The 15,108-nt window shown below is 33.5% G+C and overlaps 1 protein-coding gene across 2 annotated transcripts; it reads left to right on the top strand.

The window, feature by feature from the left end:
• The first annotated feature begins 400 nt into the window (after positions 1–400).
• On the top strand, positions 401–14,849 carry Plrg1 (pleiotropic regulator 1). Of its 2 annotated transcripts, XM_026384696.2 has the most exons (15): positions 401–510; positions 1,950–2,056; positions 3,071–3,213; positions 3,974–4,027; positions 4,638–4,731; positions 4,951–5,038; positions 6,478–6,579; positions 7,537–7,629; positions 8,964–9,113; positions 9,204–9,305; positions 9,785–9,887; positions 10,553–10,661; positions 11,751–11,890; positions 12,302–12,495; positions 13,156–14,847. In XM_026384696.2, the coding sequence occupies exons 1-15, from the start codon at positions 502–504 to the stop codon at positions 13,213–13,215; spliced, it is 1,548 nt and encodes a 515-aa protein (XP_026240481.2). In that variant the 5' UTR covers positions 401–501; the 3' UTR covers positions 13,216–14,847. The 2 variants fall into 2 exon arrangements, with proteins under 2 accessions (XP_026240481.2, XP_026240482.2); XM_026384697.2 differs by lacking the exons at positions 401–510; positions 1,950–2,056 and adding an exon at positions 2,338–2,411 and having other exon boundaries at positions 13,156–14,849.
• Positions 14,850–15,108: the final 259 nt, after the last annotated feature.

Here is a 15,108-nt window from a genome sequence, read left to right as displayed (position 1 = left end):
CAAATAGGGGAACCAGCGCCAAAGAGACCCCAAAGGCAGCAAGACCTTTGAACCCACAAAGGTTCGCTGTTCTGATCATCCCTAGAACTGATTTCTTAAGATCTGTTAATTAAAAGCATTAAATTTCCGAGGAATGCACCATCAAGCAAGTCTCTAAGCCAAGACATGAAGGGAGAGTAAGGCCGAAAACATTTTTTTTTTTTTTTGGCCCTGGGTGGGCGGGGGAAGATTCAAGAAGGAAGAGCGACACCCGCCAGCCAAGCGCTTCCAAGAGTCTCCGCCCACAGGCTCTAGACCCCACCCTGGAGGCGGGTCCGAAGAGGAAGACCCGCCTCTCGACCCCAGAAGGCTGGCGCGTTACTAGCGCGCGTGCGCGAGCTTACGTCACGTCCGGCGACAGGGCTCCGGATTCCGGAAGAGGCTGAAGAGTGGCGGCGGCTGTTTCTGCGTTGGCGATAAGTGTTTCTTCGTTGCCAGAGGGGTCAGATAAACGGAAGCGTCATGGTCGAGGTAAAGTGACACTTGGGCACTCAAGAGTTGTTAGTCTCTGGGCTTTTTTTCTTTGGCATTGTTCATAGGGGATGGAATGTGCTGGGAATGTGGGGCGAGAAGAGGCTGCGAGGGGAGACGTTTTGACCGAGGCCGAGTGGTCTCTTTTTAAGGTTTTCTGGGGAGGGAGGGAAGCCAAGTGAGAATCCGAGTCGCTGCTTCTGTCTGGGCGGGAAACCTGAGATAATTCATCCAGTTCTTATTTGACCCTTGGGATCCAGCACTGCCTTCTGATGATGCTTGACCACTGGTACTGCGAGTGTCAAGTGATTGTGTCCTAAAGACTAGAGATCTTCTCTATTTTAGCGTTCAATTCGTCTCTCATTTCAGCTGTACTGCAGGGGTCCTAAAGACTAGAGATCTTCTCAATTTTTGCATTCAGATTTTATGTCTCTCATTTCAGCTGTACTGCAGGAGCCTGCCATTCTTGAAATTTTACATCTTTTCCCTAGCTTGAGCTCCCATTCAGACAAACAGATCTTGTTTGTCTTATCTCAAATATTGATTCCATCCACTCGTCTCCATATCCTGCATTTACCTTAATTCAGACTAGCTTCATTTATCCTTTGCCTGGATTAATGCATTAGCTTCCAGCTCATCTCCCTTCTTCCATTTTTGTTCTCCTATAATTTGTTCTCTTTGAAATGTGAGTTGATCATGTTTTGCAGGAATTCCTTTGACTCTGTTGGTAAAACAAAAATATAGGCTGTGTAATGGTCTGAAAGACCTGAGCTGATCTGAACTTCACCTACCCTTGCAGCTTCATCTTATAGGACAACCCACCCTCTCAGCCAATGTACACAGTTGTGCAGTGTTTCTTACTTTATTTCAACTGTTGAGCACCTTTGCAGTCTGCCTTGTTTGTTCTTATGTCTATACTGTAATTTTATAATCCCTTTGTCCTTTCAGCAGGGACTCCTCCTTCTATACTTAAATATCATCTAAGAGATATCTCAATTATATTGAGTTTTTCCTGTGTTCTCTGACTTAGCCCCTTATTTGTCTTCATAGTACTTTTCAAAATGCTGAATTATTTTGCTTATTTTTATTTGTCTGTTTTCTTTTGAACACAGGGACTATTATTACCTTTTCATTGTTCTCTGGGTAACTTCTAGCACAATACCTGCTAGATATATAAGTACAAACTCAATAAATATTCATTGAATAAATTACTAATCCCAGACATGACTCAATTGCTATACTTAGGGCTCTGGCCAAAGAGGAACTTTCTCCTCTTCTCTGAACTTGACTTCTGTAGCTTGCTACAAATAGCCATGATGCACTCAATATGTATAAAACTTTTTACATATTGAAACATGTAAAATGTAAAAGTAATTTTGCTTAATTTATGATATGGGTAATTTGTTCCTAAATGTGCAATTACACTCTTTTCTTCCTAGGAAGTACAGAAACATTCTGTGCACACACTTGTGTTCAGGTCACTGAAGAGAACCCATGACATGTTTGTAGCTGATAATGGAAAACCTGTGCCTTTGGATGAAGAGAGGTAGGTATAGTTCTTTTTCAGTTTCTAAAGTATTTAAAATTCTGATATTGAAGGAAGAAAGCAAGGAGAGGAAGACCCTTAAAGGTCTTAAAATACTAATACACATAGGTTATCTATCCAATAAGAAGTGATGTTCTTGCATAATTTCAGCTGATTTAGCTTTTTTTGCCTTTTACAATAAAATCTCAAAATTAATTAATTGCATTTTACAAATATCCAGAAATTAGGAGAGCCCCTTTTAGGTATTTTATCTTATAATCAATCACTTTGTATGTGCTTTCAGCTTCCCGCTGCTCTCAGAGCCTTGCTGAGCTGAAATTGTACCTGGCCAGTACCTCTACTCCCATCTTTTCTCGTTAGTATGATGAAGATTTTTGAGTGGTGGCATATTTTTGGTTCTACATCTCCAGCTCCAGTCTGGGATTGCATTATGTGCAGTGTTCCTTCTTTGCCCTTTATCCTTCTGTTAAAATCTATTTAATTCCTCAAACAAGCATTTGTATTTAACTTATAAGGTAGACTATAAAAGTAATATAAGTGCATTTCTTTTTAAAATATTGAACTCATTAAGTGCTTTGATTAGTTCTAACTAAACTCTTTAGACACATCTAGTAAAGTTTGGTACAGATGGTTTAAACTATTTTTAGATTTAGACATTAGAAATAAAGTATATTGACTTTGAGATTTTTAAAGGATATATTACTTTCTGTATATCTTTAATTATTTGGATCCTTGGGAATTAATCATGAAAGGTTTTGTCTTTATTAAGTAACTAAAATATACTCAAGTTTAATGAATGTTGATGTGATACAAAAAATAAATTTATATGGTGTGGAAATGCACTTGAAAATTTTTGACTCTACTATTTAACTTTAAAATCTAATTAGAAACTTTTTCTACATGATTACACAAGCCTAAGCTATTTAAGTACTTATTTACTAGCTTTTCATAAACACATTGGTGAAATATTTAAAGTATTTAAGGATATATTTTATGTTTATAATTTTTAAATAGTCACAAACGAAAAATGGCAATCAAGCTCCGTAATGAGTACGGTCCTGTGTTGCATATGCCTACTTCAAAAGAAAATCTTAAAGAGAAAGGCCCTCAGAATGCAACGGATTCATACGGTCATAAACAATATCCTGCCAATCAAGGTAGGTATAGTATAAATCAGAAATGACAGGACTTATGTGAATTTTTTAAATATAAAAACAAATGTCTTATTAGTGCTCCTTCTGAAAGCATTTATTATGGTCACACAGTATTATACCAGTATTAAGATGGAAGTTTTGACTTGCCCACGAGAGTAGTAGCTTAGATTATTGATTGATGACTTTTTTTCCTAATGGGAAATAAAAGCATATAATGATGGCAGAAATTTGTTGGATGTGCAGAAGGTCACAATGGAGACTAATGGAGAAAATTGAAGAATATTTCTAACCTGTAGGAAGATCATTTATCTTAGCTATAATTCAGAAAGATGAAATTAAGTATTGAAGTTGTAATGAACAAAGAGGATCTAAGATTCTACATAAATTAAAATTAGAGAGCTGGGAATATAGCTCATTTGGTAGAGTGCTTGCCATGCATGCACAAGGCCCTGGGTTCAATCCCCATAACCACAAAAACAAACAAATGAAAAACAGAAACACCATTGCTGTTTAGCAAATGCATGAGCTTTCTTGATCTCTTACCAGCTAATGGACAAGGAAATAACCAAGTATATGATTTATTGAGGTCAAAACAAAACTGATGAACTTTCCTTATTTTTGAGACTTAACTTTAGTTGGGGGAGGAAAAATCCAGTTAGTAACTTAATATTATTGATATATTGTAAAAGATCATACTTGAATGTAAGATAGATTCACTATCAATACATTTATTTTCTTTTTTGTTGTTTTTTTTCTTTTTTAGGACAAGAAGTTGAGTATTTGGTTACAGGTACACATCCATATCCACCAGGACCTGGTAAGTAAACTTTTATGTATTGGAAATAATCTTATTTTATTGCTACAATTTTTAGGCACCATGCTAGAATTTCAAAGGCAGTAAGACTGCTCTAGTTCTAGACCTAAGTTTTTTACCTGAGTGATTTAGACAGACATGCAACTATGTAAACATTAAAAATGATAAACGTATTGGTACAGAAGTAGGTATGATTAAAAATTGCAGTGTGCGTGTTTGTAGGTGTGTAGATGGGTTGGCACATAGATGATATGAACAGGGTGGAGGACAGACAAGGCGTGGTATGTATAGAATGGAAAGTGCGGGGGGATTGGGTGCATCTTACAGTAACTTTCATTTTTAAAAACATTAGTATTTGAGTAGCTGCTTAATTTTTTTGCTTTTGAAAGTAATATCTGAATTTTAATAATTTACGAAATTGGGCTATTTTAATACCAAGCTACTTAAATTAGATCAAATTTAGAAACAAAGAAAGCAAGGCTTAATCAAAATTGTTGTAATATCACTGCCTGGAGATCATCAACTAGTGTCTTTTTCTCTAACAATTTATTTTAAATATATATAAATGAGAACAAAAATAACTACTAAGAAGAACTGATTTTATTTTTAATAGGAGTTGCTTTGACAGCGGATACTAAGGTCCAAAGAATGCCCAGCGAATCAGCTGCACAGTCCTTGGCAGTGGCATTACCTTCTTCCCAGGCCAGGTATCAGATGTTATGCTTATAATTACAAAGATTAAAAATATATTTCACCATTTACATTTTTTCAGAGTTGTTTATAACTGTGTATTTTATTTTGGCACTATTCACAAAAATTTAAACTGACCATGTGACTGAGGCATTAATTACCTTTATAATATTTCTTTTGCCTCAAGTCGTGTGACTGAGGTATTAATTACTTTCATAATATTTCTTTTGCCTCAGAGTTGAGGGAAATCGTACTGCGCCTGGTGGAACTGAATATCGACATCCTGGGGCTTCTGACCGTTCACAACCTACAGTGATGAATTCAGTAAGATTCTCTGTCATATAGCAAAACAGGTTTCTAGCTTTTGGAATGTTACCTTGTTACCCTTATTCCAAAAGTTTTCCTTTAACTATTAGAGAAATTAACACTTTCTTGGAATTTGTTCCTATAAATAGTAGCTTGAGATAGTCATTAAAATTTCTTTGCCCTAAAACTTTGGGTTTTAGTAAATTAACATATGTTTTAGAATTTGAAATCCTGTTACATCCATATCTACTTGCACATTTGCACATAATACGTATTTTGATTAAGACAATGTGATTTTGGTATTTACTATGCACTATTAAAAATACAGGAAGTATTATCCTGAAATTTGTGTTACTATGTGCTAATTATGAAAGTCTTCTTTCAATTGAACTTTAAATTGGTGTGTGCTTAAAGCTGAGTGCTAACAGTGTGGTAATATTCTTGGGCTCTACAACTAGCATTTTATAAATGAGTGTGTAGAAATTGGTTTATTTGTAAGTAAACAACAATTACTCTTAGTGAAAATAGTTGTAGAAAAAAAAATAACAGAAAATGTGAAGCTATTTTATTATGTGTCTTGACGTAAGTATGGGCTTTACAACTATATTATATTTTTGTTATTGTTTTTTTTTTCAGTGTAGGAATAGAACTCATCAGTTTTTTTATGGATTCTGTTTCATATGAAGTGAATGAATTTGTGATGCTCACACCACTTGTTTTCTTCATTCTCATTTAGAGCAGTCTTTGTGTTCAAGCTCTCTGCATCTTTGGGAGGATATAATTTAAACTTCTTCAGGGCAGAATTTTATGTTCTTTTTTTTTTTTTTTTAATTAATGTACACTAACAATAGATGGTAGAGGTTGAGTTGCCCTTATTCAAAGTGTTTCAAACTAGAATGTTTCAGATTTCAAACTTTGGATTGGAAATATTTGTGTAGCCTTTACCTATTGAGATCCCTAATCTAAAATTTTGAAATCTAAATTCAGTTTCGATTTCAGAGTATTTTGAATTTATGGATTAAGGATGCTCAATCTGTATCAGCAGTTTACCTTTAAAATAGTATTTAAGTGCTTGTATTTAAAGATGAATAGAAACCCATGATAAAAGCATTTTGCTGTTCATTTTTCAGCATGGGCACATATAAGTTAAAGAATTTTTACATAAGGTCAGTCAGCTAGAAAATGGCATAGCTGAGTTTTGAACCCAGAGTGATGTCTGCTCTTAACTAATACTCTGCCTCTCTGAGGTTTTTTTACTTGCTTTTAAAAATGAACATACAGAAAATAAAGTTCTGAAGTAAGAGTTTTAGACTGACTTTTCAGTTGAATATGTTAGGTGTTTTTCTCTCATTTAAGGGGAAAATTTTTCATAAATCCCCTTTTAGTCCATCTTTTAATTAAAAACCAAACTTTAAATATGACTTCTTTATTGATAACGTAATCTGTTCCATATTTAGATGGTTATGGAAACTGGCAATACTAAGAACTCTGCGCTGATGGCCAAAAAAGTACCTACAATGCCAAAACCCCAGTGGCACCCACCATGGAAACTCTATAGGGTGAGCAAATCTAGATTTTATTCCACTATGTACAATATCATTGCTTTCCATTTGATGAGAGCTGAAGAATAGAAAAAGGAAAAGGAATGAATATGAAAATAGTAGAGTGATCTGCGGTGGGATGAGAAGGGGCTTTTGCACTGTTAAAAGATATCTTGAGATTTCCTTGGGTAAAAGGTATACTAGTATTTTTTGTAAAGTGCAGTATAAAATATTGACAGAAGGCTACTAAATGCGTAGGGCAGGCAAAATAAATACAGGAAAATATTTGAAGTATTTAACATGAAGGCTGAGGAATAAACACCTTATTAGTGAGTTTTTGCACCAATTATTCTTTCAACTGCAATAAATTAAAATAACTCAGAATGTACCAGATATAAAGTAAAATTTATATAATAGGAAATGTACAGCCAACATGATCTTATTTTTCAAATGATCACATTGTAAGAGACTTTTTTCTTTCGGTCTACTGAATTTTAACTGATATATAGGTTTGGGTAACCACTGCCATAATCTGCATCAGCTCCAAACACCACTGTGTTGTTCTTTTCGTCATACCCTCCTCCACACCTGGCAATCACTGATATGTTTTCTATCACTGTACTTGTGTCTTTTTTACAGTGTCAGAATGGAATCATACATTATGTACTCTTTGAGACTGTCTTTCTTTCTTCATTCTTTGCCTTTGAGATTCAGCCAAGTTATTGTGTGTGTTAGTAAAGCATTCCTTTTTTTTTTTTTTTTTTGAAGACTATTATTCCTTTGTATAGATGTACCGCAATTGTGTACCCATTCACCTATTGAAGATAAGTTAATGTTGCTCACTCTAAAATATATTGTCAGATAATCTTGTAAACATATAAAGATGCTGCAGTTCAAACCCAGGTTGTGGTTAAAATTGAATACATTTTGACTAATGTGTCGATGATTCTGCCTATTTTACTTTTTCTTATTCAGGTTATCAGTGGGCATCTTGGTTGGGTTCGATGTATTGCTGTGGAACCTGGAAATCAGTGGTTTGTTACTGGATCTGCTGATAGAACTATAAAGGTAATAAGAAAGAAAAGATAAACAGGACTTTGTGTTTGTTGCAAAAGTTTAAACTATTTAAAATTATTTCCTATGGCAAGGAATTGTATTGCAAGCCTTCATTTCTTGGACTTTAGCATGTAGTCTGTAATAGTAATAGTTTGAAATAAATATCTATTTGAAAAGAGACATTTAAGCAATAGGGGTTTTATCCTAATCATAATAACCTAATTCCTTAATACTTTTAAGATTTTTCCCCTGGTTACAAAATTAAACCAGGCTAATTTATAGAACATGTGGAAAATTTAGAGAACTGTGAAAGAACCACACATAATCCTACAAATATCAGATATTTAGACAAATTTAACTTTAAAAAGCATTTATTTCTGTGTTTATATTCATCAGTACATTTACTTCTGAACTTTTTTCAGGGTGTTAAGGTATAAATATGTCTCTTTTTAAAAATACTTATAACTTTGTATCTATTTTCATTTAACATTATATCAAAGCCATATTATAAAAAGTCTATCTTTTTAAATGGTTACATAATATATAATTTTGATATTCTACAGTCTGTTTTCCTATTGTTGGACATTAAAATTTTTTATTTTGATGATTTTTATTATTAAAAGTGATGCTGTATGGGTTTGGGGTTGTGGTTCAGCAGGAGAGCGCTCACCTGGCATGTGTGAGGCCCTGGGTTCGATCCTCAGCACCACATAAAAATAAGTAAATAAAGGTATTGTGTTCAACTACAACTGAAAAATAAATAAATATATATATTTTTTAAAGTGATGCTGTAGTTAGCCTTTATGCATACATGTTTTTCTGTATTTTATTTTGTTATGGTACATTCCCAGAAATAGGAATGTCAACTATTTTTGAGGATACCCAAAGTATAAATTACTTCCCAAATGACTTGCAGCGTTTTCAGAGAATCCATTCCAGTCCATCAATTTTGTATTCCTTTATCTAATAACATAAGTAAAAAATGGGTATCTAATCTTTTTTTAAGTAGTTCATACAAAATTTCTATACAAATTTTCATTTATTTGTGTTCAGTTTTTCATTTTCAGTTGTCCTTTGCCAACCTAATACCATGTTATTCATATTTTTATTATCAATGATATATTTTACATATTGTTTAGAATATTAGCCTTTACCTCTATTGCAAACATTTCTCTAGTTTGACAGTTTGAACATGCCTTTTACATTTTCTTTTATTTAGAAAGGATCATTTTTCAAATTTTTAATTTTTATGTATATGTGTGTATATATTTGGGGACTTAACATTAGGATTCAAAATATTTGCTTTGGGGTAACCAACAAAATGAAAAAATATTCTTTGATTGCAGATCTGGGACCTGGCCAGTGGCAAGTTAAAACTCTCGTTGACCGGGCATATCAGTACAGTTCGAGGTGTGATAGTAAGCACAAGGAGCCCATACCTGTTTTCTTGTGGAGAAGACAAACAAGTAAAATGCTGGGATCTTGAATATAATAAGGTACTCTTAGAGTTAAGTATTGAAAATACTATGAGCTACTGTTTATTTTTCTAATTTTAGAAAATTCAACTTTATTGCCTTATCTTTTAGGTTATAAGGCATTATCATGGACATCTAAGTGCAGTATATGGTTTGGATTTGCATCCAACAATCGATGTGCTGGTAACCTGTAGTCGAGATTCAACTGCTCGGGTAAATGACATAAATCTGTGTGTTTGTAAACGTATTGCATCTTGTCATATACATATTTGATGTCAGTCTTATATTATTTGATAGAGCATTAAAAATAATTGCTTGATTTGTCATACCCTAGTCCCTCCTTTTCTTGACTTGTGTTTTTTTTTTACCACCTTAGGCTTCAGTTCTTTGGCCTTGCATTCTCGTTTTCCAATTTGTCACAACTGTTGTCCATTATCTTTTTTATTCATTAGTTCATTATGCCCATTAATCTTTCAGTACCCTTATCTTTCAGCTTTTTATTTTCCCTTTGCAGCTGTTTTCTAGTTATATTCCCCACCTAGCTTATAAATCATTATCCTTCTTGTAAGCATTTTCTTTATGATATTGAGGCACAGTTATCTAGTAAATTCCCAGCCTCGAATTGATCCGGTTATCTGCCTGAGATATGAATAACTGTTCTTTTTAATAGTATATCTATTACATTTTTATAGATTTGGGATGTGAGAACTAAAGCCAGTGTACACACATTATCTGGACATACAAATGCAGTTGCTACAGTGAGGTGTCAAGCTGCAGAACCACAAATTATTACTGGTATGTAAGATACTTTTCATATTTATAGTCTGTTCATATCAAATATGTTATAATTGTACATATACTTCTCATTCATTGTGATTCTTTTTATTGTGTTTGTGATATTTTTGTATTGTATATTTTAATCATAGGAATTTGAAATTTCTTTAAGACTTCTTCTAGTTGTTTTTTACTTCATACTTTTTACATATTATAGGATATTTCATACACAGAATTTTATAACATCCAACTAGAAAACTTTTTAGTGTTATTTTATAGTGCCAAAATTATTAGTCTAAGAAGTTAAAGTTAGAAGACAAAAATACTCTTGAGATCAATAACCTTTAGAACTGATGTGAACCTTGTATTTGTTAACAATGGATCATTAAAACTAGAAAATAATTCCTTCACCTAACATTTTATTAACTAAGTATTTGTTGTATTTGTTATTTGTATTTGCCGTAGCTTTCAGTTGATAGCAAATCAAGAATTGTATTGCATTTTAAAAGAATTAACATTTAAAATCAACCTTGAGTTCTGAAACTATGATGAAATTAGCCAAGAGATGATAAGACTTTCATTTAATATGTATATATTTGTGGAAGAATGCTTCATATGTTGTCATATATCACTTTTGCTTCTTTTTCTTGGTCTATGTTTTGGGTTTGTGTGTATTTCCATTACAGGAAGCCATGACACTACAATACGATTATGGGATCTGGTGGCTGGAAAGACAAGAGTGACATTAACAAATCATAAGAAATCAGTCAGGGCTGTGGTTTTACATCCACGACAGTAAGTGTATTTTTTTTTCATTATCTTCTCTTCCATCTTTATGCCTTAGTATAGTACTGAAATAACAACTTGAGCACTGCTTTTGGCAGTCATGTAGCCACTGTCACCGTCAGTCCTGTTTCACTTGTGGACATGCATTTCATCAGTTTTTCTTATGTTAATTATTTTGCTTTATGCCCTAAATAAGATGAGGAAAGCCTTTTATACAGTCATAAATACTATCAAGTTAGACAATATAAGTATATCATGGACAAAAGGTGCATATCAAAATAGAAAGTAACATTGGCTGGGCGTGCTTTGCACATAAATGATATTAGACTTGAGAAACACATAGAATGATTTAATTCTTAAGAAGTTCAAGAAAGTGAGAACCATGAACATTATAGTCAAGATATCCACAGAAATGGCGAAGAATATCACATCCTAGTGTTCGTCATATCAGATCACTCCTGACATTCTTCTGTTTGTATTTATATTTTTTCTTTTCCCTTTCTTTTCTAACTCTTCCTTTCTCCTGTCCTTCCCTTTTTCTTCCCTTTCCCTGTTTTCACTCCTTTTCATCCTGTCCTTCACTTCTTTTCTCCTCTTCCCTCACTATTTCTTTCTCTCCCTTTCTCCAAAATTGTTGCTCACTCTTTTGCCTTTTTTGTGAAACTAGGTATTTGCATATTTATTACTCTTGATGTATAGCTTCAGGAAAATGAAAGAATAAAACATAAAATTTGAAAAATTCATTTAACTTGAAACAAGTACCTTGATATTTTTGCATGTTGATATGACACTAATATTTTGCTAAAATTGAGCTGGGTGCATGGTGGCACACGCCTGTAGTCCCAGCTACTCAGGAGGCTGAAGAAGTGGGAGGACTGAGGCAACCCAGTTGAAACACTGTCTGAAAAAATAAAAAGGGCAGAGGATATAGTTCAGTGGTAAAACCACACATCCTGGGTTCAATCTCCAGAACAAAAAAGAGTGCTAAAACTACAGATATCAGCGAATGTGCATGGGAAATTAACTAAGCTTTTTAAAACCCACCATTTTGTTTAGCTTGATTTACATTGCCATTAATTCGTTTTGCTTTTATTTCAGTTACACGTTTGCATCTGGTTCTCCAGATAACATAAAGCAGTGGAAATTCCCTGATGGAAGTTTTATTCAAAATCTTTCTGGTCATAATGCTATTATTAACACATTGACAGTAAATTCTGATGGAGTGCTTGTATCTGGAGGTAACATAAGATTTTTATAATAAATGTGTTTAGTTCATTGTTTTATTTTTTAGTCATTGAATGAACATTTCTAAGGCATCAGAGATAAATATTATAGCAGAACTTGCCTGAAGAGGGTATATTTGGATGTGTACGTGTTTGTGCCTATTCAGAATATATGTAGTATATTTCACAGTTAAGCTCACAATTAAGTTCCCCTGTGATAAATCTAAGTTAGAGACAGGTTTATGATGAGAATTGCATAATATTTGGTTGAGTGTCTGGAATTGACTGTCAAATTTTGTGGTGCTTTTTAAGATCTATGATAAAATTAAAAATAGATGAAATTAGACAAAGCAATATGAAGAGAAGTTTAGGTTAATTGTTGGTCAAGGGATACCAAATATAACTAACTAGATCTTTTCCTTTAAGCTGACAATGGCACTATGCATCTTTGGGATTGGAGAACTGGCTACAATTTTCAGAGAGTTCATGCAGCTGTGCAGCCTGGGTCTTTGGACAGTGAATCAGGAATATTTGCTTGTGCTTTTGATCAGTCTGAAAGTCGATTATTAACAGCTGAAGCTGATAAAACCATTAAAGTGTACAGAGAGGATGATACGGCAGTAAGTTCATTGTTTTACATACATTTAAAGTAAAATAACAACTATACCAATTTAGCAAGGGTCTTGATTATGGTATTAAGGTATTTGTCATCTTGAATAGTGTCTGCTCCTAGATTTCTGTATCATTTTCATTGATTTAAATGAATCTATCACTACATTTTTTAAAAATTTTTTTTAGTTGGTGATGGACTTTTATTTTATTCATTTATTTATATGCAGTGCTGAGAATTGAACCCAGTGCTTCACACATGTGAGGCATGCGCTCTACAACTGAGCCACAACCCCAACCCTGAATATATTACTTTACTTTTATACCAACTTTCATTTTTATAGTTACTGGGAAAATGGTACACTAATAATAACAAATACTAAATTGTGTGCAAATTTATTCTAGAATCACAAACTTCATGCTACTATAGCTAAATGAAAATTTTATTTTGGATGAGAAACTACAAATTTATCTTTAATGAATCTATTCACTTTTTGTTACACTTGGATAATGCCTAAAGTTTGTTAGCTATTCCTAAAACCATTATTAACCTGCTAAATATGTATAGTGAAAATAATATGACTTGGAATAAATACATTATTTTTGTTAAAAAGGAATTCTGTTAAACATGAATTCAGCTAATAGCACTTTAATTTATTTTTTACTTTTAGACAGAAGAAACTCATCCAGTCAGCTGGAAACCAGAAATTATCAAGCGAAAGAGATTTTAATGTGGCATTGTCTTCATGGTGGTTTTTTTTTTTTTTTTTTAAGCTTGGCATTGATGAGGATGTCGGTTATTTTGTGTTATTGCGGGAATGTAAAGCAGAAACTCATTTACTGGAATCATTGCTGCTTAATATTTTACAATAAACTGTCCCCTATGCCCCCCCCCCGTGTTTTTATTTGTAAAATAAACATTTTGTGATCCTAGAAAGTAAGATGCAAATATCAAGCACATGGAGGTTTATTAGACATGACTATTCTAAAGACAAAATTCTTGATAGTTTTATTAAAAAGCCTCTTTTAAAAATTGTCTATTATAACAACGCATTTTGAGGGGAGCAGGTGGTTTTTACAATCCTTTAAAAACTGATAATTTGGGATTTAAAAGTTTTAGTCTTAATTTATATATGTTCATTTCAAAAGCAGTTTTTGAGTTTGTTCTTTAGAATTCAGCAGTAAATACTGTTCAGGAAAAGATAAGATTTATCTGTCTCCAAAACTTCCAGTTTTGCTAGCTTACAGAAATGCTGTAATACAGGTATAGGTGTAATGCTAGAGGAACACTGAGGAAAAAGCTATTCATCATTCATCTTTCCCAGAGAGGGCTGGGGAAGACTTCATTGAGGAAGGACCATTTGAACTGACCTTGAAGTCAAGGAGGGCAAAGGAAACAGTGTTCTAAGCTGAGGCATTAACTGGATGAAACCAGATGCGGGAACCTGAGTGGTGTACTCTAGGACAGAATTGTCTGTCACAGTTGACTAATGGGATACAAAGCTGGTTCATGTTAGGAAAAGCTCATGGTCTGAGTTTGGATTCTATTCCACAAGCAGTAGGATACCAATATTGTAATAGAAACTTAGGGAAATAACTATGGAGATACCACTGAAGATACTTAAAGCAGTAGCAAGGGGTACAATCTTCTGGAGATTGTATAGGAAGGTGTTTAAAATTTCTAATTCTTATATCTCCTGGTAAATAACAAATTTTATAAATCCTGCCCTTGAGGTCCTGATTCCCCATCAGTCAAGATTTGTCCCACTTCACCTATAGTCAGAAGATTGTTATAAGAACAATCAATTTAAAAATTTTCCCAAGTTAAAAAATTGTACCATGAGTTCAAACATTTCCAGACTTTACGTATCCCATCTTGCATGCTGTAGGTGGGAGTATAATTGTAACAATCTTTAGAAGTGTAGTTTTTTGTGTTTATTGAGAATATTTGAATCATTGGCCCAGTAACTTCATTTCTAGGAAACGGCCTAATAGGAGTAACCTGACAAGTGTACACAAGGAAGTTCATTGCACCTTTGTTCTTTAATATTAAAACTAACCCAAATGCCCTATCATTAAGGAGCTAGTTTAATAGATATGATCCTCCAACTTATTTCTTTGTATTCATGAAGAGAGTGAGGAACATCTTGACTTACTAGGGCAAGATGTCCAAAGTTTGCTCATGTAAAAGGAAGTTGTATATGCATTCTTGTAAAATAATGAACACTAAAAAATAATGGGAAAGTAGCGCCAGGTTGTTAACAGTGGCTTTGTGAAGGAGTAGAATTGGGAAATTTTCATGGTCTGCTTTATATATTTCTATAATGTTTTACTTTTCTATAAGCATGTATTTTGTAAACTTAAATAAAGGGAAAAAAATAAACTAGTATCCTGGAGAGATTCTAATATGCTTTCTAAAAGAAGAAAGATATTGCTAGTACAAGAAAGTAAGATAGCCCATACTAATTTGCTTAGCAAGGTTTCAGCCTCTGTGTTTTAAGTTAGGAACCATTAGCAGTTTTAATGAGCATTGAAATCTAAAGAATTTATGCTATCCTTTATGTGTTGCAAAAGGTGTTGTAAAAAGTTTGCTTACCATATGAAACTCAAAATTTAAAGTCAGA

This window comes from Urocitellus parryii, chromosome 10 (assembly GCF_045843805.1).
Source record: "Urocitellus parryii isolate mUroPar1 chromosome 10, mUroPar1.hap1, whole genome shotgun sequence".
Classification (NCBI taxonomy): Eukaryota; Metazoa; Chordata; class Mammalia; order Rodentia; family Sciuridae; genus Urocitellus; species Urocitellus parryii.
This window is presented reverse-complemented; position numbering and strand designations above follow the sequence as displayed.

Excerpts from the sequence above, each read along its gene's own strand:
- Plrg1 (XM_026384696.2), top strand. Across the intron at positions 4,732-4,950 it reads TTACCTTCTTCCCAGGCCAG|AGTTGAGGGAAATCGTACTG; the intron begins GTATCAGATGTT and ends CTTTTGCCTCAG. Across the intron at positions 12,496-13,155 it reads ACAGAGAGGATGATACGGCA|ACAGAAGAAACTCATCCAGT; the intron begins GTAAGTTCATTG and ends TTTTACTTTTAG.